Source organism: Chrysemys picta, chromosome 18 (assembly GCF_011386835.1).
Source record: "Chrysemys picta bellii isolate R12L10 chromosome 18, ASM1138683v2, whole genome shotgun sequence".
Taxonomy (NCBI): domain Eukaryota; kingdom Metazoa; phylum Chordata; order Testudines; family Emydidae; genus Chrysemys; species Chrysemys picta.
The window spans coordinates 15591227-15618958 of record NC_088808.1 but is presented as its reverse complement, the minus strand read 5'-3'; the positions used below and the strand labels follow the sequence as shown (position 1 = coordinate 15618958).

Here is a 27732-nt window from a genome sequence, read left to right as displayed (position 1 = left end):
GTATTCTGTACGTTTCTTGTGATGCTCAGCAGAGGGCAGAATTTCCTCACATATGCAGCAAAGAGATGGGATTCAGCCTTGTAAGACATATCTCTGGCTGCAGGCCCAGTGGAGATAAAGTCCTGTTTTCATGGCCTGAGCAGTACCTTCCCTCCGTCAAAGCTAGGGTCATGCAGAGGCCTTTCCCCAGTGGGAATAACCCACGCTATGCACAATGGCTAGGCCAAGGCTGGGAGGAGGAGGTAGGGTGATCAGATTGCAAGTGTGAAAAATCGGGATGGGGGTGGAGGGTATAAGCATCTATATAAGAAAAAGCCCCAAATATCAGGACTGTCACCTTAGGAGGAGGAAGACGACGTAGAAGTTTCAAGTGTGAGCAGGGCCAGTGCAACCATGTAGGCGACCTAGGCGGTCGCCTAGGGCACTAGGATTTGGGGGGCGCCATTTTCTTCGGCAGCGACCGCGGCGGCCGGATCTTCGGCCGCCCCGGTCGCCGCCGGCATTTAGGCGGAGGGAGCTGGGGCACTGGAGCTCAGGGAGGGCCGCCTGCAGCACGGGGTGGAGGGGGGGGCGGCACACAGGGGAACTCCCCACCTAAGCTGATTGGCGCCGCAAGCCTGGGAGGCGGGAGAAGTGAAGCAGCCACGGCGTGCTCGGGGAGGAGGCGGGGCAGGGGTGAGCTGGGGCGGGGGGGTGTGCCTCAGGGTAGGGGGTGGGAGCTGCTGCAGGGGGGGGGCGCCTCAGGGTGGGGGGTGGGAGCTGCTGCAGGGGGAGGGGCGCCTCAGGGTGGGGGGTGGGAGCTGCTGCGGGGGGGGTGCCTCAGGGTGGGGGGTGGGGAGCTGCTGCGGGGGGGCCGCCTCAGGGCAGAGGGGGGGAGCTGCTGCGGGGGGGGGCGCCTCAGGGCGGGGGCTCGGGGAGGCGGCGCAAGGTGGAAGTTTCGCCTAGGGTACGAAACATCCTTCCACCGGCCCTGAGTGTGAGCAGAACCCTTGAGCCAGCTGTTCACCCCTTACTAGGCAGAGACTCCAGAGGGAGCCAGGGGAAACCTCCTCCCATATGTCCATCCATCCCCTCCCCAAGCCAACTGACTCTACTCCACATTTTTTTTGGGGGGGGGAAAAGGCCATTCAAACCTTTCAAAGCAACCCCAGCCCCTGGCCACTGCAGGATGGGTACAGCTTTCAGTAGCAACATCTGCCATTTATCGGTTACTTTACAGCTCATAGCAATTTACAGACTATATACTGGTATCTAGGGGCCACGGCATCCACCACCTCCATGAGCTACTCTGGGGATGAAGGTGGTAGTTATGTAATGGCCACGCAGCAGTTCTGGGCGGGAAGTGAAGGGGAATACTGGGTCCAGTTGAACTTGCAGGGGGAGTTTATGGTGGCAAATTTAAACTCGGCTGGTATCAGTGATTTATTTGCAGAGTGAGGGGAGGCCAGAGGACCACCCCCCATCCCCCCAATCTAAGCCAGAGTCAGGCCCAAACCAGGACGTTCAGACCCAGACTCAGGGCAATGCTCAGTGACTTGCCAGCCTCCATCCCAGAGTCTCCCTCCTCCATCCCTGCCTCCTCTTTCCCATAAGCAGGCACCGGCACCGGCGCTGGGTCTGGTACCTTGGCTGAAGTCAGAGCGGACGTGGTGCACCTCGTACTGGGCGGCTGCAGTGCACACAGTCGAGTGGCCATAGCAGAAGCAGCTGGTGCAGCCTGCAGGGTTGTGGGGCTGCAGATTGAAGGAGCCAGGTTGGCATCTGGACGCAGGGAGACAAAACACAGCAGTGCACTCCCAGCTCCTCCCAGCAGGAGGCACTGTAGGGAGTGGGGTCGGAGTGCTGGCTGTGGGGAACTGGTGGCTGCTGCGGTCCTATCTTCTCCCAGCAGGAGGCAAAGTAGGGAGTAGCGAGCTTGCAGCTCCTCCAGTCTCCACCCCACATCCCATTGCTCTAGTGGGGGCGGAGGGAGGGGTGCTCCCTCTCTCATGCCCACCCCGGAAGGAGAGACCGACCCAGCAGTGGCTGAGCTCACGCTGGGCGCCCTGACACCTGAAAGGGAGGGGGTGTGCTTTTTCCAGCCCTGCCCCACCCTAAGCCAGTCCCCAGCATGGCCTGAGATGGTGCTTCACTCACCTGTTGCACAGGTAACCTTCCACCTTCTCCTTGCAGGAGCAGCGCCCCGAGTTGGGGTCACAGGTCCCCACACTGCCGGCAGGGTCGCAGGTACAGGGTCTGCAGAGGCAAAAGCCAACAACATGAGACCAACTCCCCCCTCACCCGTCCGTCAGCCCTTGGCCCTTTCAGGTCAGGCTCGAGGCTGCGCTCCAGGGTGGGAAGTGGAGAGAGGCCAAGCGCCCCCGAAGTGCAGGAGAGCCTGGCTCCAGGAGCCAGTTCTCTCACCTGCAGCCTCCTTCGCTCAGAGAGTGGAACCCGGCCCGGCAGCGCTCGCACTTCCAGCCAGTCACGCTGGCCTTGCAGTCGCAGGTCCCCGAGTCGTCGCATTGGAGCCGCAGGGAGCCTGCGAGGAACCAAACCAAGAGGAAGCAGTGAGGGAGCGGGAGGTGGCAGAGACAGAGAGCCCGGGAAAGAATGGGTGCGTATGTGTGTGTGCAAGAATGGGTGCGTATGTGTGTGTGCGCAAGACCCTTCTGCAGCTGGGGAGATGGGAGCACATTGGGGAGAGAAACAAGGGGCTGGCAAGAGAGGGAGACCACTCCCCTCACCCCCCCACAAAGGGGAGCAAGGACTCTGCCTCGAGCACAGCGCTATGGGACCTGGGGGAGGTGGCTCGGGAAGGGGGGCACCTCCAGGAGTCATGGGCTGAGGGAAGAGCATGCTGCAATCGGTGGCAAAGAGGGCAAGTCACAGAAAAATAGGGTGTCTGGGGGAACTGACGGAGAGAGCAGGGCGTGGGGTGGGGGAGGGTGGGAGAGACGTTCCCCGGGATGGGACGTGGTTGAACATTTAAGGTTATGGGTTTTTTTTAAGAGGTCTCATCCCAATCACTGAGGCTGCAGCTTTGTCCCTTCCCCCAGTTAACTGTGCCCACATTTCTGTCACAGCCGTCTTGCTCCTGGTCTCACTAGAAAAGTTTGGCTGGGTGGGATCGCTACACCAGCATAGTGTCCACGTGCAGACACACTTATACAGGCAAAAAAGTGCTTTTGTAGGTGCAGCTTATACCGGTTCCCCGAGCGAAATGAATTCTGTTGTATCTACACTAGGGCTTTTGCCAGCATCATTGGAGGGGGGGCGGGGGAAGTCCCAGCTCTAACCAACATTGCTGTAACTCTCTAGTCTAGACCTGCCCGGAGACACAGGCCAAGCACAGTGCCAGGGCCACGGCTTTGCCAGGTGCAGGCTGGACAAGTTGACGGGACGTGGCATCACCTGCGCCAGGGCCACCCCGTTTCCTCCCCCCAGCGGTGTTGCCGTGCACCACGTACCCGCCGCGTTGCAGTTGCATGGCTGGCAGGCCGTCTGCCCATCCCACCGGTAGTAGTTCTGCCGGCAGCGCTCACAGTGCGGCCCGTCAGTGTTATCCTGGCACTTCAGGCAGTGGCCGCCATGCCCCGTGCTCCGGTACAGCTCCCGGTCGTAGAAGCACTCGACCGATCGGCCGCTGCAGTTGCATGCTGTGCCGGAGGGGCGATGGGGAGAAGAGTGAGAACATCACAGGGGTCAAAATAGACATGGAAATGGAGGGGCTTGGGTCTGAATTGCCACTGGGGGGTGGGGAGGGGAGGGACTGAGCTGACACAAACCCATGGCACTCAGGACCTCCGCTGGGTTCCAGCCCAGGTCTCCTGGAGTGAACGGATGATGTGTTACCTCACTGGATTGCTATTATTATTATTATTCTGTATTGTTTGTAATCTGGGAGCACCAGGAGCTCCGTCATGGGTCAGGAGCCCTTTGTGCTAGGGGCTAAGCACAGAACAAAGGTAGGCCCTGTCCCAAGAGCCCCCTTCCTGCTTCTGGGGTGCGGTAGGGGAATTCCCCGTGAAAGGCCACACTCAGCTGTGCTAGTCCTCAGATTCCCCATGGTTTCTCCTTCAGTGTCCAGATGCTAAATGCACTGACAATCGTCCGTGTGTCTGTCTCTGACTGTAGTAGCGCTCTTGCCTCTGAGTCAACCTTGTTATCTGTTGAGCACCCCCTGGGGGCTCAGAGCAGTGCTACACAGAGGAGATCAGACCCCTGCCCCATGACGCTTATAGTCTTAATGGGATGGAAAACACAAAACATACGTATGCCCTCAGAGAAGGGCATCTCTTTCCACGGTGGCTGGAGCTGTCCTGCAAGAGGAAGGAGCTGTTCTCTTGCTGCGCCAGGGTGCAGGAGATGCCACTGCCCTGGGTCAGAACCAGGACCCTGAGCTGACTTCCCCCAGCCTCAGACGTTAGCAGCTTTTGGCCACTGCCCACCAGGGCTGGATTCGAACTGGCAACCTACAGGGACAGGGTTCCCTGGACCCTGAGAAGAAATGATTTTCTGAATGGCAGAGTCAGCCTGGTGAGTGAGGAGTGGGGCCAGTCAGCTTCCTGGGAGCGCCCGCAGGGCCCTAAGATCTGGTACTCACGGAGACACTCATTGGCGGACTCCGCAGTTCCTCGCGCCCATGGCCGGTCCTGGTAGAAAGCCTGGCATTGCTCGCAGTCCACACCGGTGGTGTTGTGCTGGCAGAGGCAAACCAGCTGTCCCACTTCATTGGGGGCACACTCGTTGGCATGGCCGTTGCACTTACACCTGCAAGGGAGCCAAGGGACTGTCACTGTCAGGGTTCGGCTGAGCATGGGAGCGTTAATTCGAATGAACATTGCGCTCAGCAGAGCCATTCCCTCCGTAGGCTGGCCCAGCTCCCACGGACTGCAGGGAAGCCATGACTCAACGGCCTGTGATGGGATGTTAGATGGGATCCGAGTTACTACAGAGAATTGTTTTCTGGGTGCTGGCTGGTGAGTCTTGCCCACATGCTCAGGGTTCAGCTGATCGCCATATTTGGGGTCAGGAAGGAATTTTCCTCCAGGGCAGATTGGCAGAGGCCCTGGAGGTTTTTCGCCTTCCTCTGCAGCGTGGGGCACGGGTCACTTGCTGAAGGATTCTCTGCACCTTGAGGTCTTTAAACCACGATTTGAGGACTTCAATAGCTCAGACATAGGTCAGGGGTTTGTTAGAGGAGTGGGTGGGTGAGATTCTGTGGTCTGCGTTGTGCAGGAGGTCAGGCTACATGATCATAATGGTCCCTTCTGACCTTAAAGTCTATGAGTCTATGAGACTCCAATGACAGGCTCACCCCTGGATTTGGTCCAGTTTGTGGTGGAGCCAGGGTGTTATTTCCAGGAGGTGAGCTACTCTAGAGCAGTGGTTCCAGAAGCCTGATTTGTCTTGCATACCCCAAGTTTCACCTCACTTAAAAACTTGGACTTTGGCTTTCTGCCACGAGCCCCAGCAAGTCTAACACTGGCCCTGGCGACCCCATTAAAATGAATTTGCCCCCAGTGCAAGAACCGTTGATATTGTATATATAACAGTATAAACAAATGATTGTTTGTAGGAAATTTTAGTTTGTACTGAGTTTGCTACTGTTTTTTATGTAGCCTGTTGTAAAACCAGGCAAGTATGTAGATGAGTTGATGTACCCCTTGGAAGACCTCTGAGTAACCCCAGGGATACGCATACCCCTGGTCGAGAATCACACCCTGTGGCCCTGTGCCCTGTGCAGTGCTCAAGTGTCCTGGTTTGCCAACATACAGAGCAGGCCACAAATCTGCCGCTCTGTCACCAGACCCTCCAGCTGCTTCCCAGGCATGACTCCCTCTGCCCCACAGCTCCAGAGGGTCACTGGGAGGAGATAGCACACTGGGAGAAAACCCCACCCCAAAGGGGGAGTGATCTGGAGGGGAGAACACTGCCTAGGGCAGATGGGTCAGGACCAAGAGGGAGATCATGGGGACATTAAGGAAGCCTGGCCGCTCCAGAGCAGCCAGTGCGGAAAGGAATATGAGAAAACAATGTTTGGTCCCAGGTAAAGCCCCGATGGGAGGGTGTTGGCTGGGGGGAGCCTCTAGCTCCAGTCAGAAGGAGGCTTCTTACCTAGGTGCTCTGCTTTAGGGCCGCGGTAAGTGGACTGGGGTAGGTGGCACATAAGGACATCCAGCTGAACCGAGCTTAGCCCAGCCCCCCGTGGCTCAGCCAGGACAGCTGCCTACAGTACACAAGGGCACTGGTTCTAGCCCAGCTAGCGGAAGGCAGGCTGAGCCGGCAGATCAAGTGCACTGGAGTGTCTAGCCAGCAGCTGGTGAGTGCACAGGGATGTGCCTGAGGGGGCGGCTGCTGGGCCGGTTTCAGGGCCCCCAGGAGAGCCTCGGGGTGTGGACAGAACAGACGTCACCCAAACGGGAGGAGGAGGGAAAGCAGCACAGACTGGGGCCATTTCAAGGCCACCCATCCCACTCCCACAGGCGCTCCCCAGCAGCACCCGCTGTGAGGTCATTTAGACTGAGGGTGGCCTGATCAGACGCTAATGAGCTCCAGCTGTTGGGGACTGGAGTGTCAGCTAAAGTCGCTGTGTGCTCCTGGCCTCCCTCTCCCAGCGTGGGGAGCAGCTCTCTCTGGGCGACTGAGATGTCCATGGGGCTCCGACCGGAGCAGGGAGATACTGACAGTACAGCCTTGTTCCGGACACCCGAGGGGGAAGAGCATGGAGGGCGCGAGGGCCCTGCTCCGTGGGAGTGCTCATACCCAGTACCCTCACTCGCAGCTACCGCAGGCCTCGCCCAGTTTGTCCTCCAGAAGCAGAGAACTCCACCGGGCTTTACCAGGACAAACCTGGGCCGGCAATGGCGGATCGAAAGAGAGGAAGGATTCAGCTAAACCCTGCAGCAGTTCCAACTCTGTCCTCTCCTTCCTGTCAAGCCCAGCGACCCCAGACCTGAGGGCCCGGGGCCAGCTGTCAGTACAAGCCAAGCAAGCGGCCCCTTGCCATACAGCTCACCCTGCTGAGACCACACTGTGTTTGAGCAGGCCAGGGTTTAACCCCTTGGACACTGACGAGGAGGATATTGGTGTCCTGGGCCTTCTCCCTCAGTCCCACAGGAGCTCAGCCTCCCCACTCTGCAGTCAGCCACAGGCCTTTGTGCCCCACTCATCTGATCATGGCCACTGGCTGCTCTTCCCCGCATAGAGCCCTGCACCAGTTCCTCGTCACCCATGGCTGACCCCGTGGGGAGACCGGTCTCGGTGTTGGTCTGAGGGAGCAGCTGGGAACCAGCAGGGGGCAGCTGAAGGAAAAGGTGAGAAAAGTGGAGAAGTGGAGGGGGGTTCTCCCAAGCATCCTGCCTGCTAACAGCTGGAGACCCCGCCTCTCATAGACCAGCCTCCCTCCCTGGCTCCAGCCTGCTTAGCCTCACCCACGCCCCAAAGCTCACGGATAGTCTAGCCCACAGGAGCCGAGGGCACAGCATGCCGAGCAGGCAGTCTCCCACCATCACAAGCCCTGTGCGCTGGCAGGAAGAAAGCTGGCCCCACTCCAAGGCAGGCGGGAGCCGGAGGCAGCTGCTGTTTGGGTGAGTTGTGTGTTCTGGCTGGTTTGCTAATCCCCCGAACAGGGCTTTGTTTGGAGCTCACTCTGCGAAGGCGTAGCATGGGAGCCGAGGGTTCGTTTCTCCCACAATAGTTTTCAGATCCTGACTGGCAGCCCAGAGCTCCATGATCCAACTGCTTGGGCCGTGTAAATGCACTACGCGTTGAATACAAACCGTGCACCATATGCAAGCAGGACAAAGCCTGCTCCACACATGAGCAGCCTTCCACAGCCTGTTCCCCTGCCAGGTCCTGTTTACTGGAGTGCCATCTCCCTTGAGTGCCTACCTGCTGCCTCCTGAAGTTCCTCTTCCATCTGATAATGAGAACATCCATGCAGCCCCAACACCTGGGAGCTGATACTGGGTACTTTGGGCAGAGAAATAGCGACACGCTTTCTGAGTCCATTGAGATTCATGGGCTTTCTGGAGGGACTGGGAGGGAAGATGGCAAGTATAATCCTAGAAGCATAGGCCTGGAAAGGACCTCGATAGGTCATCTAGTTCAGTCCCTTGTAGAGGCAGGACTAAGTATTATTTTAGACCATCCCCGACAGGCGTTTGTCTAACTTGTTCTTAAAAACCGCCAGTGCCAGAGATTCCACAACCTCCCCAGGTAATCTGTTCCAGTGCTTAACGACCCTGACAGTTAGGAAGTTTTTCCTATTTCTAACCTAAATCTCCCTTACTGCAATTTAAGCCCATTACTTCTTGTCCAGTCCTCTGCAGATAAAGACAACAATTTATTATCCTCTTTATGTACTTGAAGACTTATGTGTCCCCTCAGTCTTCTCTTCTCCAAACTAAACAAACCTAATGTTTTTCAATCTTTCCTCATAGGTCAGGTTTTCTAGACCTTTTAATCATTTTTGTTGCTCTCCTCTGGACTGTCTCCAATTTGTCCACATCTTTCCTGAGGCACCTTGCCCAGAACTGGACACAGAACTCCAGCTGAGGCCTTATCAGGGCAGAGTAGGGCAGAAAAATTACTTCTTGCGTCATGCTCGCTACACTCCTGCTAATACAGCCCAGAACCATGTTCGCTTTTTTTGAAACTGTGTTACACTGTTGATTCCTATTTAGATTGTGAGCCACTATAACCCCCATGTGCAAAATAGGGACTGCACTGCTTAAATGGGGGGACTGGAGTGTAAGTGCCTCTCATCTGAGGATCTCAAAGGGCTTTAAGCCTCACATCCTCCTTCTGTACCATCATCTCCATTTTACAAATGGTGAAACTGAGGACCAAGGAGATTAAATGGCTTGTCCCAATCACACCGTCTCAGAGCTGGAGGCAGAACCCAGGAGTCCTGACTCCCCATCCTACGCCTTAAACACAAGAACACCCCTCCTTCCACCTCTTCTCCCCATGCCCCAGCCACACCTTACCTGCCGCCAACCGAGAAGTCGGAGATGGCGTAATAGTAGGACTGCAGCACCTTGGGATCCTTGAAGATGTCGTCCCCAAACGTGTTGAGCCGGTTCAAGGAGATGAGCAGGTCAGTGCCGGTCACCCACTCCTGAGGAATTCAGGCCACAAGAGAACTGTTGGTGAGTGGCCCAAGCAAATACATCACCCTGTGGGGGGTCAGCAGCCCCTTTATAAGAGGGAGCAGAGGAGGCAGCAGAACCATCCCACACCATCTTGAGGAACCACCATGTGTATAGTACTAAGTCCTCCTCTTAATTAATCGAACCCTCATGCTGCTTAGACACACACATGCACATGCCAGAAATTGTGCAGGCCAGGTGTGGCATGAACTAGTCTTCTCTCCATCAGCACCATGTTCTCCCGTGCAGAGGGAGGCCCTGAAACATTTTCCCCACTTGGCTGGCAGCGGAACGGGGCTCAAGACCTGACATTGGATCCCTGTTTCAAAATAGCCAATGTTTTGGGAACTTTGGGTGATTTGACCCATTGAGATGGAAGGCGCTCAGATACCCCAGTGATAGGTGACCTAATGAATGATGGATAGATTAGATAAAATTTAGGATCCAAATGTCTTCAAAATGCAAGTGTGTTCGGACCCTGGGATTTTGGTCCAGGTCCATTTTGGGTCACCGCTGGTAATGGCTGGCTTTCGATTGGTTTATGGAGAAAAACTTTCCTCCTTGCTCCTGGGAGAATGTGTGTGATGAGGACTTTGCTCTGTGTCTTCCCAGGGCACGTGGGCAGCGGGCACCAGCGGGGTCACTCTGAAGCGAAAACTTTTTTGCTTCTCTACTTCTCCCCCACCCCCACCCCTTCATCAGAGACCTCCATCCTCTGCACAGAGCTGGAGCGGAAGATCTGACATTTGTGAAAGTCATTTCTCTGAGAGATCCAGGCAGGAGGAGATTTGCTGAGGGAGCTGCCACAAAATCAGATGCTATAAAGCCAGAGACTGGAACGTTAACGTTCCACGAGAGAATTGATGGAAGCTGAAGGGCACGTTCTGCTGCCAGTGTATAGGGTGTATCCTCTCCCCTAAGCTCCCTGAGTATGTGCTTCCCACTACCTTCAAGCCCCTTTGAGAGCGCAGTGCGGTCCAACCTTAGGCCTGGTGCCTGGACATAACCCTCGTTCCCAATATTGGTAGCAAAATGAGGGAGAACCTTAGACTACGAAGTTGAACAAAGACTAGATGTTTTGCGTCCCAGGGGATGTCTACATTGGAATGGGTAATTTCCAGTCAAGTAGACATGACTGAGCTAGTGCACTAAAAACGGAAGGGTAGCCATGGCGACTAAAGGGCCAGCCATCAGAGTATGTACCTAGGCTCTCGGACAGCATCGTACTCGGGGCAGTTGGCCCATCCTGCCACTCGTCCACCGCAGCCAGGCTGCTATTTTTACTGCACTAGTCAGGGCCGGCTCCAGGGTTTTTGCCGCCCCAAGCGGCAAAAAAAAAAAAAAAAAAAGCCGCGATCCTGATTTGCTCCGAGCGGGAGTGAGGGACCATCCGCTGAATAGCCGGACGTGCCGCCCCTCTCCGGAGTGGCCGCCCCAAGCACCTGCTTGGCAAGCTGGTGCCTGGAGCCGGCCCTGGCACTAGTTCAGGCACAGCTAGAGTGGGTATGTCTGCTCAAGCTGGGAATTACACCGTCCAGCTCTAGTGCAGAGCTCCCAATGGTGTTGGGGAATGGGGTTAGCCAACGAGAGTCTGGCAGAACTGGTTAAGGCCAGCCTAGCATGATCCGTTCCATTAGGGTGTTGGAGGTTAGTCACCGTGGGCTTGGTGGATCTGAGTTTGGGCCAACTGAGCATGGTCCATCAGACCCCTATAAATCCAGCTCTGGCACATATTGCAGATATGTACATTCACACACACACATACACTCACATGGGAGCAGAATGGAGTTAAGAGCGGAATCTCTCTTTTTATCTGACCAGATATTTCTAAGGTGCCCACCCCCGTGGGACCTGAGCACTAACAATATTACAGCTCTCCAAGCACAATTCCCAATGCCAACTCCCCTGAGCCACCTGGTCTACTGGCCACACATGGCCACCTCCAACCCTGAGCCCAGTACCTGTAGCACAGGACTCTTGTCAAAGCTGTAGGCACTGGGCCGGCCCTCCAGGGTGGAGAAGGCCACGTTCCCTCCGCTCAGCGGGGAGATGTCGCTGAACTCCTCTGTGCAGAAGGCCACCTGTTCATCCTCACCAGGCCGCAGGTACTGCCGTTCTTGCTTCCTGTAGGTCTTCCCACAGGAGGCGCTGTAGTACTGGTACGGGATCCAGGGCCCGTCCACACGGCTGCGTTTGTAAATAGCAAAGCTCTCTGGCCGGCTTGTGTGAAACTTCAGCCGCACATAGGTGATTTCATAGGACTTCCCTGAAGAAGGAGAAGAAGAGGAGGCAACATAGTTAGGTGCAAAGAGTTCATCCATAGCCTGTACATCTCTCTTTGGGTACCACCAATTTCAGGAGCTAAAAATGCTTGTCAAAAATCTGCTGACATAGGTCATTCAAGCCATGGGGCAACTGACTTTTTGCCCATGCTAACCCCATATGTTGTGCCATGAGGAACCTGTGACATGTACTTCTAAATGCGGAGGTGTAACATTGTCCCCGTGTTACGGCTGGGGAAACTGAGGTTCAAGAGAGCTGATGAAGTGATTTTTCCAAGGGAAAGGAATTACTGGAGCGGTTGGGGATAAAACCCAGGAGTCCTGAGGCCCAGCCCTGTGCTGTAGACGTTCTGTGAATACACAGAGGACTTCAGGACTGTCATTCTGACACTCTTCTTACCAGCACAAAATTCACACCCACATTTTAAATGCTAGAAAAGGGAATGTTTTACAGAGAAGCTACCCCAGAGGAATGAGCCGTCAGAGCAGGTCCGTCCCCAATTGTTGGGGCAGGGATGAGCAAATGCTTCCTCTCCTGGACATGCCTCACATCAACACCAGGCAGGAAATTCTTGCTCACACGGACTCCAGTCGCACCTTGGATTCCCTGGACAACACCAGCTCAGAATGACCCAGCCAGCCCAGTGTCCCTGACATCTTCTGCTTTTGCTGTTTAAAGCAACACATTTATATTCTTTCCGTCTGTTTCTCTTGACACACAGAGAGATACGTCAGCCCAAAGATAGCTTTTCAGCTGCTCTTCCAGTGCTGGTCCATGCCGATGATGGGAAGGAGGATGCTGGACATTAAAAAGCAGCCAATCCATCCAGGTCACGGGATCAGCGCTGGGCCCCAGACCAGACACTCAGCTTCTCAGGTGCCAGCTGAAATCCAGCCTAGCTCAAGGTCGTTGCCATCCAATAGCTGCTCAGAGATCTCTGCAAAAAGGGTTAGCTGGGTCTCAAGCCAGATTCCAGCAGACGAGCCTCCCGTGCAGACACAAAAAGGCCCAATTCTGAGCTCTCTCACACCCGTATGAGTCAGGAATAAACTTCCCTGACGTCAATGAGCCAGCTCCTCAGATGGTGACGTCAACGGAGCTACGCTGATTTAAAGCGGCTGAAGAGCTAGTCCAATGGAGCAAGACTGCTGTAAAACCAGCGTAAGGGAGAGGAGAATCAGGCCCACCATCACTGACTGGCCTCTTCCCGGGCAGCGTTAGGAAAAGAGCCGAAGGACTCGGTGGACCATGGAGACTCAACTCCCTTGTTGGCCTTTCGAGGGAAGGTTGACACCACCCGCTGACGGAGCGGCATGCGGGGAAGACTGCAACGAGGATCAACAGAGGGGGCTCCAGTCCCTGAGGGCAGTCAATCCACCACTACAATCGCTTATTGAAAACATCAGTGAGAAAAAATAATACCAATATCAAACTGCTTAATTGCCAGAGACAAAGGACCGGGTCCAACTCCGAGAGCTGGTTCGTCTATAATTATACTACTATTGATAGTACAAAACAATCCGCGACAAGGTTTTAGCTTTGTTGGAAAAGATAATGAGTCCGGAATGTTAGACGGGTTATTTGGGGACTACGAAAAACCAGCCTTTAATTAGACCCATATGAATTATGTCGGCTACGGGCTGTGACTTTGTAAGAATGCTGTCGGGGAGCGGAGATAACTCAGGCTACCGCCGGGCTGCAGGGGGAAGAATCTGCCATGGATCAGAGCTGTACTGCAGTTCCCAGATTCTTGCTTGTCATCACAGAAACCTGACTACTGTTTGCAGTTCTGTCTTCGGGAGAGATTTGCTGATAACCTTGCAAGGAGGCAGCAAGCGTTAGGGGAAGTTGACAGCAACAGCTCCACCTTGGAGACAACCCCATGCACAGGGTGACTCTTGCAAGGCGCTGAGTGCTAAACACCCATTGAGTTCAGTGGGAGCTGAGCACCGCGGAGGATCAGGCCCAGCATGGCTGGTGTACCCATACTCTCTCTTCTCTGTCTGTTCTGACTCTGCTGTTCCTCTCTGGTTGCCTTCCACCCTCTGGGAGCTTTCTAAATTGATCCTAGTGGGGGCTTTATCCACGGCTGGGTTCTGTGCTCACTGACCTGCTTCCGACTCATCGCTCTTGCAGATGTACCTACATTTCGCCAGTGAGAAATAATGCATTTCTAATGTCTTTTGTGAGAGTTCCTTTGGTTTGGTGGGTCTCAGTCTAGTTCCCAGGGAGGCAGAACACAAACCACCATGACAACTGGCTTTAACTGATGTTCTCTGCAGAGGCTCAGACTTGGCCGGGGTGGGGCAGGAGACCTCCTTCCAGGTCCAGATTGAGGCCACGGTGGATAAAATTGGATGATGAAAAATAATAATAAAAATCAGATTTTGGGGGTTAATTTAAATACAGTTTTATTTTAAAAAATAAACCTATTTAAATTTGAAATTATGACAACCTATGTTATGGAGTAAACTTACTATGATGGATTAAAATCATGTAAATTAAACTTTAAAAATTAATATTAGGCAGTACATGTTTGCTAACAAAGTTTTAGACAAAAGTCAAACCACTGAGCTGGTGGAAGACACTGGCTCAGCACCTGGAACCACAGTTCGTTAAAGTGCAAAACCAGCTTTTGACAGCATTAGCCCTTTCTGCAGATGCAGCGAAAATATTTTCTTCATTTCAGTTTATTTAACTTGTTCAGCTCAATGACTAATTAGTTCAAAGTCAAGAAACTGAGTGGGAGTTGAAACATTGGAAAAAATTGTTTTCCTCTCCCAATTTATGAATGAAAGTGAGGTGTGAGGGGATGAGATCTACTAGTTTTAAAATCTTGAAGGACATGGTGATCAGAAAGAATCTGCTTAATTCACTAACTACAGATAACACTTCCTGTGTTTAATAAGTCAGTCAGTTTTAAATGCAAAAGATGTTTTGAGTAACTTTTTTTCTTGTGTATCTAGCACATTGAAGGTTTAATTTAACTAATTTTAAAAAAATTAAATGTTTTTGTGCATTTAATTTAATTTCAGTTTCCTTCCAAACAGCTTGATGCAAATCATGAGTAAAAAAAATAATTCTCATCTAGTAAATAAGAAATGACTCAGTCACCATTTCTAACAATAAAAAAAGTAAAAATTACAAATCTGAATACACGTATGTTAAGTTATATAGTTGCTTAAAGAGCTATGTATAAATATAGAGTATTGTCCTGGTTAGCAAAAAAGCAGTGCCAAATTTAGGCTAAAGGCTATATTTAGTTACAAATCAACATGATTCAGTGCAGGGGCGGCTCCAGGCACCAGCGCAGGAAGCGCCTGTCTGGGGCGGCAAGCCGCGGGGGGGTAGGGTGACCAGACAGCAAGTGTGAAAAATCAGGATGGGGTGGGGGGTAATAGGAGCCTATATAAGAAAAAGACCCCAAAATCGGAACTGTCCCTATAAAATCGGGACATCTTGTCTCCCTAGCGGGGGGCGGCCTTCCGGTCGCTGTGAGGGCGGCAGTTACGCTGCCTTCGGCAGCACGCCTGAAGGAGGTCCGCCGGTGCAATTCGGCGGCAATTCAGTTTTCGGGGACGCCGAAGGCGCAGCACCGGCGGACCTCCCGCAGGCATGCCGCCGAATCTGCATGACCGCCGCCGAAAGCCGCCTGACTGCCGTGCTTGGGGCGGCAAAAAACATAGAGCCGCCCCTGATTCAGTGGTTACCAACCAATGAGAATCAAGTCTTCTTTAGGAAAAAAACCCCAACTAAGTACAAGTGCAAATCAAGATTAAAAATTGATGATTTAAATCAAAGTTTCCTCCATGCTGTTTAAATCATGATTAAAATTGGTGATTTAAATCAATCCACCCTGGCAGAAGAACACTGGACAGGCAGCACTGGTGAAGCTTGCCTTGATGATGCTCATGTTCTGCCTATTCTGGGAAAGACTCACACCCCGATTCCATGTAGGACTCCTGAAGGGTGGAATTCCAGACACCCTGGGTGGGTTTATTCCCAGACAGGAAATTCCTTGGGGGCGTCTACCAAAACAGCAGGGGATCAAAGCAGTCAATGCGCAGAACAATTTCCTCTGGGAGAGGAGCTGGTCTCTGCACTGTGTCAATAAACAACCATTGAATGACCCTCACAGAATCAGCTTGGATTCCAGCTAAGGAGGAGATGGCGGTAGCAGCGGGAATTGGAGATCCCAGGTTCAATCTCCAGGCTATCAGATTAACAAAAGACTGCACATCAGAGAAGGTTTTGGAGTTTGCTCTTGGTCCAAGACACTAGGATAAAATTAATGGGCCGGACTGTGTTCTCATGACTCTCATGAGAATCTGTGATCATTTGTTTGACTACAGACGTGGCTAGCACCAACAAAAATTCTGGCACATCAGGATTTTCCTTTAGTAGCCCAGCAGGGGTGGAGGGAAGGGAAGGAGTAAAAGAACTGACATGCAGCAAACTTTGTGTGCACAGAGGAAGAAAATGAGCGCTGCACGATGTGGCGGTTAGAGGAAGAGAATGGGAGACAGGACTCCTGGTTCTATTCCCAGCTCTGCTGCTTACTCTTTGGGCCTTAGTTTGCTTATCTGTAAAATGGGCTGGGAGGCTAAACTGTTTAAGTCAGTAAAACTATTTGAGGTCTCTGGATGAAAAGGACTATAGATGGGCTGAGTATTATCCACCTACACTCTCAGCAGTGCCCTCAGATGGAGAAGCCACACATTAGTCCTCAATGGCATGAATAGTTGCTACACAAGGATCCATCCCTAGGAGTCAAATTGGCTCCTCCTTCCCTCTCTTAGGCACAGGGAGATGTTTCATAGATTATAAGGAGGGTGTTAAAAAGTAGCTACTGAAGCTAGACATTTTTAAATCAACAGGTCCAGTTAACTTTCATCCAGGAGTTTTAAAAGAGCTGGCCGAGGAGCACTCTGGCCCATTAATGTTGATTTTCAATAATTCTTGGAACACTAACGAAATATCAGGGGATTAAAACAAAGCTGCTGTTGTGTCAATATTTAAAAGGGTAAACAGGATGAGCCAGTCAAAAAGGCAGGCAATATAAATAATGCTAATTAACATGGGTTTATGGAAAACAGATCTCAAACTAAGTCATCATCTTTTCTGATGAGATTACAAGTTTGGTTGATACAGGTAATAACAGCAATGTAATATACTTAGATTTCTGTAAGGCATTTGACTTGGTACAACACACCATTTTGATTAAGGATCTAAAACAATACAAAAACATGGCACAATTAAATGGATTAAAGGATAGGTCACAAAATATAAATGTAAACAGGGAATCATCAGGTATATTTCCAGTGGGGTCCTATGCTATTTAACAAGGTAATTTATCAAGTACCTAGAAAACCTAAAGTTGGCAGATAAAGACTGGGGGAGAGGTAAATAATGAAGCAGACAGGTCACTGACACAGAGCAATCCAGATAACTTGGAAAGCTGGGTGCAAGCAATTATGCATATTAATAAGATCAAATGTAAAGTCACATCTAGAAACAAAGAACGTAGGAGATACTTACAGGATGGGGAACTCTGTCTTGGGATGCAATGATTCTGAAAAGGATTTGAGGGGATAATCAGCTGAACATGTGCTTCCAGTTTGATGCTGTGGCCAAAGGGCTAATATGATCCTCGGATGTATAATCAGGGGAGTATCGAGTAGGAGTACAGAGGTTATTTTACCTCTATGTGGCACTGGTGTGACCACTGCTGGAATACTGTGTCCAGTTCTGGTGTCAATAGTTCAAGAAGGATGTGGGGGGTGGGGGGAAACTTGGAGAGAATTCAGAGAAGAACCACAAGGATAATTAAGGGATTGGGAAACATGCCTTATATTGAAAAATTCAAGGAGTTCAATCTATTACATTTAACAAAGAGGTTAAGGGATGACTTTGTCACAGTCTATTAAATACCTACATGGGGAAGACACATTTGATAACCAGGGCTGGTGCAACCATTTAGGCAAACTAGGCGGCTGCCTAGGGCGCCTAGTGGTTGGGGGCGCCTAAAAGCCCGCTCAGGCTAGGAGGTGGAGTGGAGGTGAGCTGGGGCGGGGGGGGGGAAGGGGGAAGGGGAGGGCCGCCTGCAGTAACGGGGGCGGGAGCACACAGGGGAACTGCTCCCTGCCCCAGTTCACCTCCACTCTGCCTCCTCCGCTGAGCACACAGCCCCCACTCTAAGTCTCCTCCAATCGGCGCCGCAAGCCTGCGAGGGGAGGAGAATTAGAGCGGCGCCGGCGTGCTCGGCGGAGGAGGCGGAGCCGAGGTGAGCTGGGGCGGGCTTCCCAGGCGGGGTTAGCTGCCGCGGTGGGGGGGTCTCCCCAGGCAGGGTTAGCTGCCGCAGAGGAGGGGGCTTCCCAGGCGGGGTTAGCTTCCACGGGGGGGGAGGGGGAAGTCTCCCCAGGCGGGGTTAGCTGCTGTGGAGGTGGGCTCCCTGGGCTGGGTTAGCTTCTGCGGGGGGTCTCCCTGGGTAGGGTTAGCTGCCACGGGGGAGGCTCCCCGGGCGGGGGGGGTGTGGCGAACTCCCCGGGTGGGGGGCTGGGTTAGCTGCTGCGGCGGGGCGGGGTTAGCTGGGTTGGGGGGGGCGCAAGGTGGAAGTTTCGCCTAGGGTGCGAAACTTCCTTGCCCCGGCCCTGTTGATAACAGAGGGCTGTTCAGTCTAGCAGACAAAGCTATCACAAGATCCACTGGCTGGAAGTTGAAGCAAGGCACATTCACAGGAGAAATAAGGCGCAGACGTTTTTTTTAACAGTGAGGGTAGTGAACCGTTGGGACAACTTAACAATGGCTGTGGTGGATTTCTCATCACTGGAATTTTTTCAAAGCAAGATTGGATATTTTTCTAACAGATTTGCTCTAGTTCCAGCAGGAATTAATTCCGGGTCTGTCTTACGCAGGACATCAGACTAGATGATCACAGTGATCCCTTATGGCCTTACAATCTATGAAGCTGTAAAAGGAAAAACTGGGTTTTATGGAGGTGGAACGTGGAATGAGCGCTTCTCGGCTCCTCCAGCGTCACCTTTCATCCCAGGCAAGAAGCCCAGTCCTAACTTCCCGGCGATTCAGAACAGATGTCTGCCTGCCTATTCACGGGGGGCTGGGAAAGGAGTGACCTCTCTTGGAAACAAGCTGCTCCTGTCTCCCTCCGCCCTTAACCCCCACTGTTCCCTTAGGAATCAGTGGCCACAGCACGAACCTGCCACCCTGATGGCTTTGCAGAAGCAGTGCTATCGACTGCTTCCACTGGGAAATGCACCACTGCGTGTCCCTGAAGAGTAGCCCAAGCTAAACAGAGACACACAGTGACGGCTTTTGGCTGTTATTATTACTATTTTATTATTTGTTTAGCTCCGACAATGACGCTCTGTAATCTCTTGTATTCGGAATGTGGATGGCAGGATATGAAAGAATGAAAATATTTGCAGAGCTGGCTAATTGCCAGGAGAGTTTATATAGCAGGAAAACCTTTTAAGTTTTAGTTATAATAGAAGGCACGAGCTCTTACATTTTAACTGTTGACAAAGTGGGACAGTTTTAGAATATCTGAAATACATGGGGCAGATCTTCAGCTGGTGGAAACTGGTGTAGCTCCATTGAAATCACAGCTATCCTTCTTTACACCAGTTGAAGACCTATCCCTAGGAATTGATTCCCCACCATGTTAGTCTAGTTTGACACCCTTGGAGCTGCATTGAAGTCAATGGAGATGAACGCTACTGTAAAACTGAAGGAGAACATTCGTAAACCAGGCCCATAATACACAGCTTTAAATAAGAAGCACAAGCTATCATATCCCTTCAACCGTTGGTGACTACTTTGAATACCCGAGTGTTAGTACCTATATAGAACCCATCTGTCTTTACGCACCTGTGCAATACATTTAATTCAACATATAACTCTGTGGAAAATGGTGATTTTTTCCCTATGAGAAAAAAAAGGGCTTGTTGTTACCACATTGGACTGGGAGTCAAAATCCTTGCGACCTACTCTCAGCTCTGCTACTGATTGACTGTGTGGCCTTGGGCGAGTTGCTTCACTTTTCTGTGCCTCGGTTTCCTCATCTGTGAGCTGGAACTCATAATACTGATGGTTGGCACAGGGGCTGAATGCAGCTCCACTAGTTACTCTTCGTAAAGTGCTATGAGATCACGGATGGAAAGTGCTAAAGACGTGCAAAGACTTAGATTACAGCTTATGATCCTTCCACGGTTGTTTGGAGGCTGGACAAATGCGGCTGGCAAATGGCAGTACGGCAAAGGCGTCTTTGCCAATTCGGGATTCACACGCCTTCTGGATCACATTAGCCCATTCAGTCGGCAGGGCCCTATGCAGTCTGCCCCCTCCTCGACCTCACCGCCAGAAACAAACCCGGTTTTCCAGTGCCCTGCCCCACTTCACTATGGGCTCAGCTCTTTCTAGATAGGTTCTTATCTGGTTCCCATCACCACAGCGCCAGAGAAACTCACAGTCTTTAACGCATTTATCCTCACAGCACCTGAGAGGCAGGGAAGTGCTGTTATCCCCATTGTATAGGTGGGGAACTGAGGCACGCAGAGGCTAAGGGTACCTCTACACTGCAATCCGAGGGGTGACTGCAACATGCATACATGCACTAGCTTTAATCTAGCTGCATGGCTAAAAATAGCAGTGAAGACGAGGGCGCACAGGCTGTACACACCTGACTGGGACCCTGGGTACATACTTGCATGGTTGGCCCATGCGGGGCATCTTCACCACTCCTTTTATCCACACTAACTAGTGTAAAGCCAGCGTGGGAATGCCTACGTGAACTGCAGTCACCCCTCTGATGGCATGGGCCAACATCATAGAATCATAGAACCACAGGGTTAGAAGGGACCACCAGGGTCATCTAGTCCAACCGCCTGCCAAGATGCAGATCACATGGGGAATGGTGGAGTGGGGGACTCATCCTGGCTCTCCTGAGTTTCAGGCTAATGCCCCAACTACTGGGCCATCCTTCCTCCCACAGGTCCAGCTCACATTTTTAATCTCATCTATACATGTATAATTTCACTCTCTCTCGGGGCAGGGAGGACAATCCTAGATGATCAGACCAGCCAACCTCCCTTTTCACTTCAAGGGCCTTCTCTTTCCAGCAGCCCCTGCCACTCTGGGCCAGGCCCCTTGGCAGCAGAAGGTTCCCTGGGGAGGGGTGATTCTGGTCACGCTTACCCAGGTGCAGGGTGATGTTGACAGAGTTGGGGTGCTGTATCCCGAAGGCCATGGACTGGCTCTGCCACCAGGTGCTCTCCTCCTGGCTGTGGAAGTCAGTCAGGTAGGTGGCATTGTGGTGGAGCAAGGGGTCTCCCGCGTCGCAGCGGTGGCACAGCTTGGTGGCGTCCCGGGCTCCCATCTGGAGGCAGTAATCCTCGGGCGGGGAGCCGCACGTGTTGGTCGCCCGCACCTCCCTGCCGAACGCTGCGTTCTCGAAGGCGGGCGTGCAGCGCTGCGCCCGCCCCTGTGGGTCGTAGCAGGAGTCCATGCCCCCTGCGGCAGGGCGCAGCCCGAGGCACAGCAAGGCCAGGACACACAGACAAGGAACCTGTGCCATGGCGAGCCTCAGAGGACACTGAGCTTCCTTCTCTCAGTCACAGCCTCTGGAGACTCTGGCAGGTCCCTCCTCCTTTGCCGGAGCAGCCCCGCTCTCAGATCCACTCGCTCCAGGTTCCATCTTGTGGATGCTGATGGAAATGCCAAAAAATGGGCTTATTTTTAAATCCAAGACAACGTATTTACCTTCTGTAGGCCCAAGATTCACGCCAGGGTCTATGGAGGCTTCACTGGACGTGGAGTGACGGAAAGAGGCCACAGCCCCTCTTCTCTCAGGGGCCTAGAGATGCCAAGAGATACCCCAAAAGTGCCTGGACCAGGCTGCGGTTGGGGTGCACCTAGAGCATCAGCACATCCTTGGAAGCCCCTGTCCTGACACTCCCTGCCACCCCCATCCTGGTCTCCCCACTGTGGGCCTTTGTGACAAAGCACAGGGCCAGCCAGAGAATTCTGGGAAGGATTCTCTGGGAGGGACCCCCAAACCCAAATCATTTTACATAAAGGGTGTATGGGCCCCGCTGTGGGAATAGGGCCCAGCAGTTTGTTCCCCTCAGCCCAGCGATGGCTCTATAATGTTTCACATCTCTCACATTTTCCAGGCTCTTTGCAAGGAAAAGGGCTAGAAAGAACCTTTTCTTTTTTTTTACATGAAAATGGAATCTCCCTCTATTTCTTGTTGCAAGGGAGACTTTGGGTGTCACTGAGCCCAATGCCTAGCTCTGCCTCGGCTCTCACACCCCCAGCGCCGTCAGCGCTCCCCAATCCTGACCGGGGGCATCCCTGCTGTTCTAGTTTGGGGCTTCCCGCATAGCTTTGCTTGCGGGGACCCCCTCACTCAGACACCACCTTTGCTCTAACCTCCGGCACCCTTGTTATTCAACTGTGCTGAATTGTGTTTTGTGATGGCCACGCGCTCTCCCACCGGGGACTGGGCTGAGATGCCCAAACTCCTCCTCTCTGGTTCCCCGCAGGAAGGCAAGTTTGGGGTGCAGGACTCCAGGATCCCCATTCCCTCTTGTGAGACTGAGCAGAGCAGTCAGAGGGTTCCAAGGCCCCTTTCCCCAAACACTTAAGGAAGCCTCCAGGCTCTGAAGAGTTGAGGTAGCTTCTTCTTCTTCTAGGGAGGCTCAGACTTGAAAAGTGTCTCCAGTAGGTGGCAGAGACGGACCATCATTAATCCCTGTCTAGCTGCTAGCAGGGAAATGCTACTGGGGTGGGATGGAGGTGCTCAGAGGAACAATAGGTCACCAGAACTGGGGAGCAGGAGCCCAGGGGAGTCACAAGGAGCGCCAGGCCGTGATTCCCTGAGCAGCTTCTCAGACAAAAAGAACATTTTGCTTCACCTGCCTTTGTGCTACACATTTCTGATGAGTTCCTCACCCAGGAGACCAGTCGAGGATTTAAAACCAAGAGGCGAAAGGGCTGCAGCGTGTGAGGGGTCTCAACCCCAGAGCACCGGCCCCGCGGTGAATCAGAATGGTACCATCCTGGCCAAACCCTTGCTACTCAGCACACGCTGTGTGGGCATGGGACTTGGGAGGTTCAGATTGAGACCAGAAGAAGCATGGTGTCCGTCAGCCAGTGCGCCAGCACTGAGAGCAGACTCAGCCGATGGGGGAAGCACCCACATCCTCCCCAGGCTGCATAGGCTAGGTGAGAGTCCTGCATCCCATAGCAGCTGAGGTCTTGTCTGTAATGAGGTACTTGGTCACCCACGTAGTTACACCGCTCTAGCAACAGTCGTGCGAATGCCTACCATAGAGAAGCCGCACTCACATAACCCAGTCCTTGCACTGAAACAGCTTATTTTGGTTTGCAAGTCATGGTTCATTCTGGTGCACTGCGTGTCCGCTGGGGGGTTGAACTGGGGCACAGGCACCTACCGCGGTTCAGCTTCTCCTGTGGCTAAATCCCCAGTGGAGACGAGGCCCGAGACTTACCTCCAGAACCCAATGGTCCCCAGCCACTGACTGAAAGGAGATGCTGGCCTCTGGCTGATTTGCTAGGAGCTTGGCTAGGCTTCCCCCACTCAGATGTCATTTCATAATCCACCACAGGAAGCCTCTGGACATTCCTCCAGGTTTCAGTTTTTTTGTGGAAGTGTCCTACAGAAGTTACCAGAGAACAGTTATTTTATATAAGTCTTTGTGGCCCACGCTGGGATTCAATAGGATGGGTCACAAAATATGGAAAAAGTCGCATTTTCTGTTGCATTCTATGTGTTTTTAAGAGCAATTTCTATAGAACCTCCTGGGTGTTCAATTCGATATGGCTTGCCATAAGGGTGCTGGTGGAGAAGTGGGTGCTGAGACACGGACACTTTGGTGGCCACAGACACTTGGTTTGGCTCATGCATCTGAACTGCTATTGGACAGCATAAGCCTCACCATGGGGAGATGACAGCATCAACTCAGTCCTGCTAAGAGAACTTCACTCCCAATGCCAACCACTTCCCAGCGCCTGACTCCAGTACATAACGCTCCCTACAGCCAGGCAGGTGTGAGGCTGCGGCTGCGATTCCATCCTGAACAACCCTCCCACCCCAGCTGCCAGTGTCCCCAAATGTTTTTTAGCTTTGCAGCACATTCGTTGTATCTTGTACCCTGGAGTACACACAGCTCAATGTTTACCTCTAAAGGTATCCTAGGCCCATACACAGTTCTGCCAATGCATCTCCGTCCCATCCAGCACCCACCTTCTATGCTGAGGTTGCACAGTTCTGCCAATACACCTCACCCCAGACCTGCTCAACCTCACTTATTCCATCCCAGCATCACCACGCCGCTCTGTCCATGCACCCCATTCCAGCCCCGGAGCACCCCCAGCTTGTCTAGCCCTGGGCCTCCACGCTGCTTTGCCAAGACATCTCAATCCCATCCTACAACATCCAGCTATTACAGCCCCTCGCCTCCAGCTTGTCCCTTGCAGCTCAACCTTGACTTTCAACACGCCTTGCTATGCCAGGCCTCGACCCCCCTCCACTCAGTTCTGCCAATACACCTCGGTCTCAACCTTCAAGAATAGGGTCGGGGGAGGGAAGGGAACTGGATGTTGGCTGAAAGAGCATAGACTTGATGGAGCTGCTGCTAGCCCCTTCAAGAGCATGGGGCCAGGCACTCTCCCAGAGGAGATCAAGAAGTGTCCAGCTTTTTCCATCTTCAGGCCTCGCTGCAAGATTCATCTCTTCACCCATGCGTTCCCTGAAGCACCAGAGCAGAAGAAAACCCATCAGTGCACTCAGAAATAAATAGAAGCCGATGGCCAAGCCAAGGAGTAGGACAGAGAACAGACTGTCCCTTCTTGGACAAGCTCTCCTTGCTTTTCTAGAATCTGTTTCAGTTACCCACAGCAGTGCTCCCTGGTTAGACTAACTCGCCCTTAGAAGCACTCTGGAAAGGTTCTTGAAACTTAGCCCTTATTTATAATTTAAACTCCCTCCCTCGCCTTCGCTTTTGTTCTTATTTATTTATTTTGGTCTCACAGCTTCGCTCTCAGCACTGGGGAGAAAACACTGGAGACTAGCCGTGAATTACCAAGGTCTTAGGGAGTCCAAAAGCGGTTCCCACAGCACTGCAGTTTCAAAGCCTCATTAACATGTATCGACCCAAGTTCTGACAGCTGCAACTGAATCCTCAAGGAAGGGAGAGTTCCCAGGGCTGAGAAACTTCACATCAGCTGCTCATGGCGAAATGGCCTGTAGCAAAGCAAAGCAGCTGATGTTTCCCTTTGCTCCATTTTTTTCCCCTTTAACTAAAAAATCATTTTTCTCCCATGGATTTTTTTTTTTTTTTTTTTTTTTGGAGGAGGGGAGGGGGAGAATGGGATTGTTGGTGAGCATGAATTCTCCACAGAAAGGAGGCTGTGCCGGTGGGAAGGAACCATTTCCTTCGGGCTGGAGCTGTTCAAAGTACATTGCTAGGGGGCTTCTGGCCCCAGGGAATTGAGACAAGGGGACCGCTAGGTGGCCAGATGGGGCAGGGTTGAAGCTGAGGGAAAGGGAGGGCAGGGGAGGACGAGGGAAGCTGGGGTGTGTGGGGAGCATGGCAGTGGGATGGGAGGAGATAGGATCATGGGCGGGGAGGAAGAGGATTTGGGGTGAGAATGAGGTGGGGTGGGGTGGGAGAGTGTGGGATAAGCTGAATCCCCAGTGATGTGGGGTGAAGGGGTGGATGAGTTGAGCTGGGGGGTAGCAGAGCAGAGAGCCAGGGCCAGTGGTTTGGGGGAAGGAGGCTGAACAGGCAGGGGGGTTTCTCCTACCCTCTCTCTCTACCACATTCCCATTCCAACAGCTTCTTCTCTCGCGGCCAGTGCCGGGATGGGCCTTCTGACCCCCACTAACTGACTGGCACAGCGCGCCCTAAGAGCGGAGCTGGGGGCTGTCCTATTTCCAGCCGCCCAGAATGAGCACACCCTATACTCTCCCAGACTCAGCAGAGAGCCATCCTCCATGGAGCACAGCCTTGGTCAACCTGCACTCTCCGCTGTGTGCACGAAGCCCCAACACGGGCGTCTGCCTCCCCTCTCCACCTCGCTCCTCCCCTCTCCACGCAGCTCCACGGCACCCAGCCCTTCAGCCAGGCCGTGGCATCGACCAGCCTGCACAAAGACAGCAGGAGAGGGGCTCCGAGCTGGACAGCCGTGCTCAGGGAGGGAGGATGGCGAGGAAACCAGAGCGTAAGAATTGAGTTGAAGAGAATCTGACACTTTACCCACCCACTGCTTATTATCAATGCCACCCAGCCCAGGCAGGACCTGGGAGAAATGACATGAAATAGAAACGCTGGCCAGCTAGGAGTGGGCACTGCAGGAGCCCTGGGGCGGTGGAGAGATTGCTGCCGGGTGCCCTGCGGGAAGAGGATCTGAGATGAAGGGGAGAGGCAGGGAAGAACGACTTCTCTTTCTTCTTCGCAGTGTGTTTTGTATGACTCCGGATATTTGGGAACAAATGTTGCAGTTTGTCAGGGCCTCTGGGTGTGCTCCGTGCTCTCTCAGGCTGGCACGTCATTGCCGAACAGAGCTGTCTGGGTCCAGGAGGGGATGGGGAAGGCTCCTCCAAATGGAAAAAAAAAAGCAGGGAAGAGAAATGCAAACTGTCAGTCAAGCAGCTGCAGCAGCAAGAAGGGGCCTCTGCCAGGGAGTCACTGACACCATGGGCACTTCGGAAGGATAGCTCTGCCCAGAGCCCCTGGAGGCTGCAGCGGTAGCAGCCAGAGAGCTGCCCCTTGGCTGGAACAAGGCAGAGCTGCTGAAGGTGCGCACCCAGCCCTGTGGCCAATGCTGTCCAGAAGTGATGGGCACAGGCTGTCGAGCTGCTCTCTTCCTTGCCCCTGCAGCTGCTTCAGGCCCAGGTGGAAGTGCACACAAACCCTCTGTGATCAGTGGGCCTGGTCCTCCTTTACAAAACATCCACCCCTTTACCCACTTTGTCTTCTGCAAAAGCACTAGGGAGACCGAAAGAGCAGCTCCTGGTGACAGTACTGGACTGGGATTCAGGAGATTTGGGTTCAATTCCCAGCTCTGCTACAGACCCACTGTGTAACCTTGGGCAAGTCTCGGTGTCTGTTCCCCTGCCGAAAATTGGAGGTGACAATCCTTCCTCTCTTCCACCATTCGTCTGTGGTGCTTAGCTTGATCGTAAGCTCTTTGGAGCAGGGGCTGTTTTACTGTGTATTTGTACAGAGTCTAAGCAATGGGGCAGGGATCTTGGTTGGGCCCTCTAGGTACTACCATAATACATACAATAGCAGGAGAAGGACATTTTTGTGCTACCCGCCAGTACGACAGCTGGGCAGTGAGAGTTGTTGCTAACCATGGATCAGTGGCTGGTGGTGATGGCCGTTTGTGGACTCCGGCGAAGACGACATTATTGGTTTAGTTTCATGGGGATACACAGATGAAAGAACCAGTGAGTCAGGCCAACGTGCGTGTTGAGATCTGTTTTACTTTATCCAGGTAAGGTGCTAGATGAGAATCTGAATGAGAAAGCATTGCAATGCAGGGAGACAAAGAGGCAAGTGCCAGGGCTGTTCACAATGACGGTGGTGAAGGATGCATCTGCCCAACGGCATAACAGCACTGAGTGCAAAAGGCAGTGTCGGTCACCCGCGCAGATCCAAGGAGCAGAACATAAAGCCCTTTATTAAGGCCCACGCTACTATTACTGGATGATAAGTAGGGCTGGACTCGACTTACACTGGATGTGACTGGAAGTTCTACCAGCAGCGGGTCTGAGCGATTTGCAGCAATGGGCTGTCACAGCTGGCCAAGAGAAAGGAAAACGTTGACATGGCTGAAAGTGCGTGATGATTTATCATGCCACTGCTGACTGGCAGCCTGGCAAAGGACCATGGAAGTGTCCTGGAACGTGCTTCATGGCTCATCAGACACACTCCGGTTGGCACCCTGGCAGAGAACTGTTAACATGTTCCCAGAATGGGCTTTGTCAGGCACTGGCTGATTGATTGGCATGCTGGCAAGAGGCAGAATCTTTTACATGTCCCAGAGAGAACTCCACTGTTTGTCAGGTATCCGGCAGACACTTGGAGAGAAAGAGCATCTCCAGAGACCCCTTTTGCCAGGATCCCGCCACAGTTAAAGGTCACAGAAAAAGCAGTGGAGCTGGCACACAGCTTGGTAACCAGCAGAGCAGTTTGCCCTGCTGCAAGAGCAATTCCTGCCAGGCAACTCCACTTTGGATGCCAACTGAGAAGTCATAAGAACA

At 52.9% G+C, this 27732-nt stretch overlaps 1 protein-coding gene across 1 annotated transcript in view; it reads right to left on the bottom strand.

Annotated features, from left to right (window-relative positions):
* The window catches only part of LAMC3 (laminin subunit gamma 3), a 46956-nt gene extending 25900 nt beyond the window's left edge, over positions 1–21056 (bottom strand). The window contains exons 1-8 of the mRNA XM_024106067.3: positions 20634–21056; positions 11099–11403; positions 8976–9106; positions 4586–4752; positions 3450–3638; positions 2404–2521; positions 2137–2235; positions 1625–1761 (exon numbers count right to left, since the gene is read on the bottom strand). Coding sequence (XP_023961835.2) covers positions 1625–1761; positions 2137–2235; positions 2404–2521; positions 3450–3638; positions 4586–4752; positions 8976–9106; positions 11099–11403; positions 20634–21012 — 1525 coding nt within the window. The 5' untranslated portion in view covers positions 21013–21056. The remainder of the gene's footprint in view (positions 1–1624; positions 1762–2136; positions 2236–2403; positions 2522–3449; positions 3639–4585; positions 4753–8975; positions 9107–11098; positions 11404–20633) is intronic.
* Between the last annotated feature and the right edge of the window lie 6676 nt (positions 21057–27732).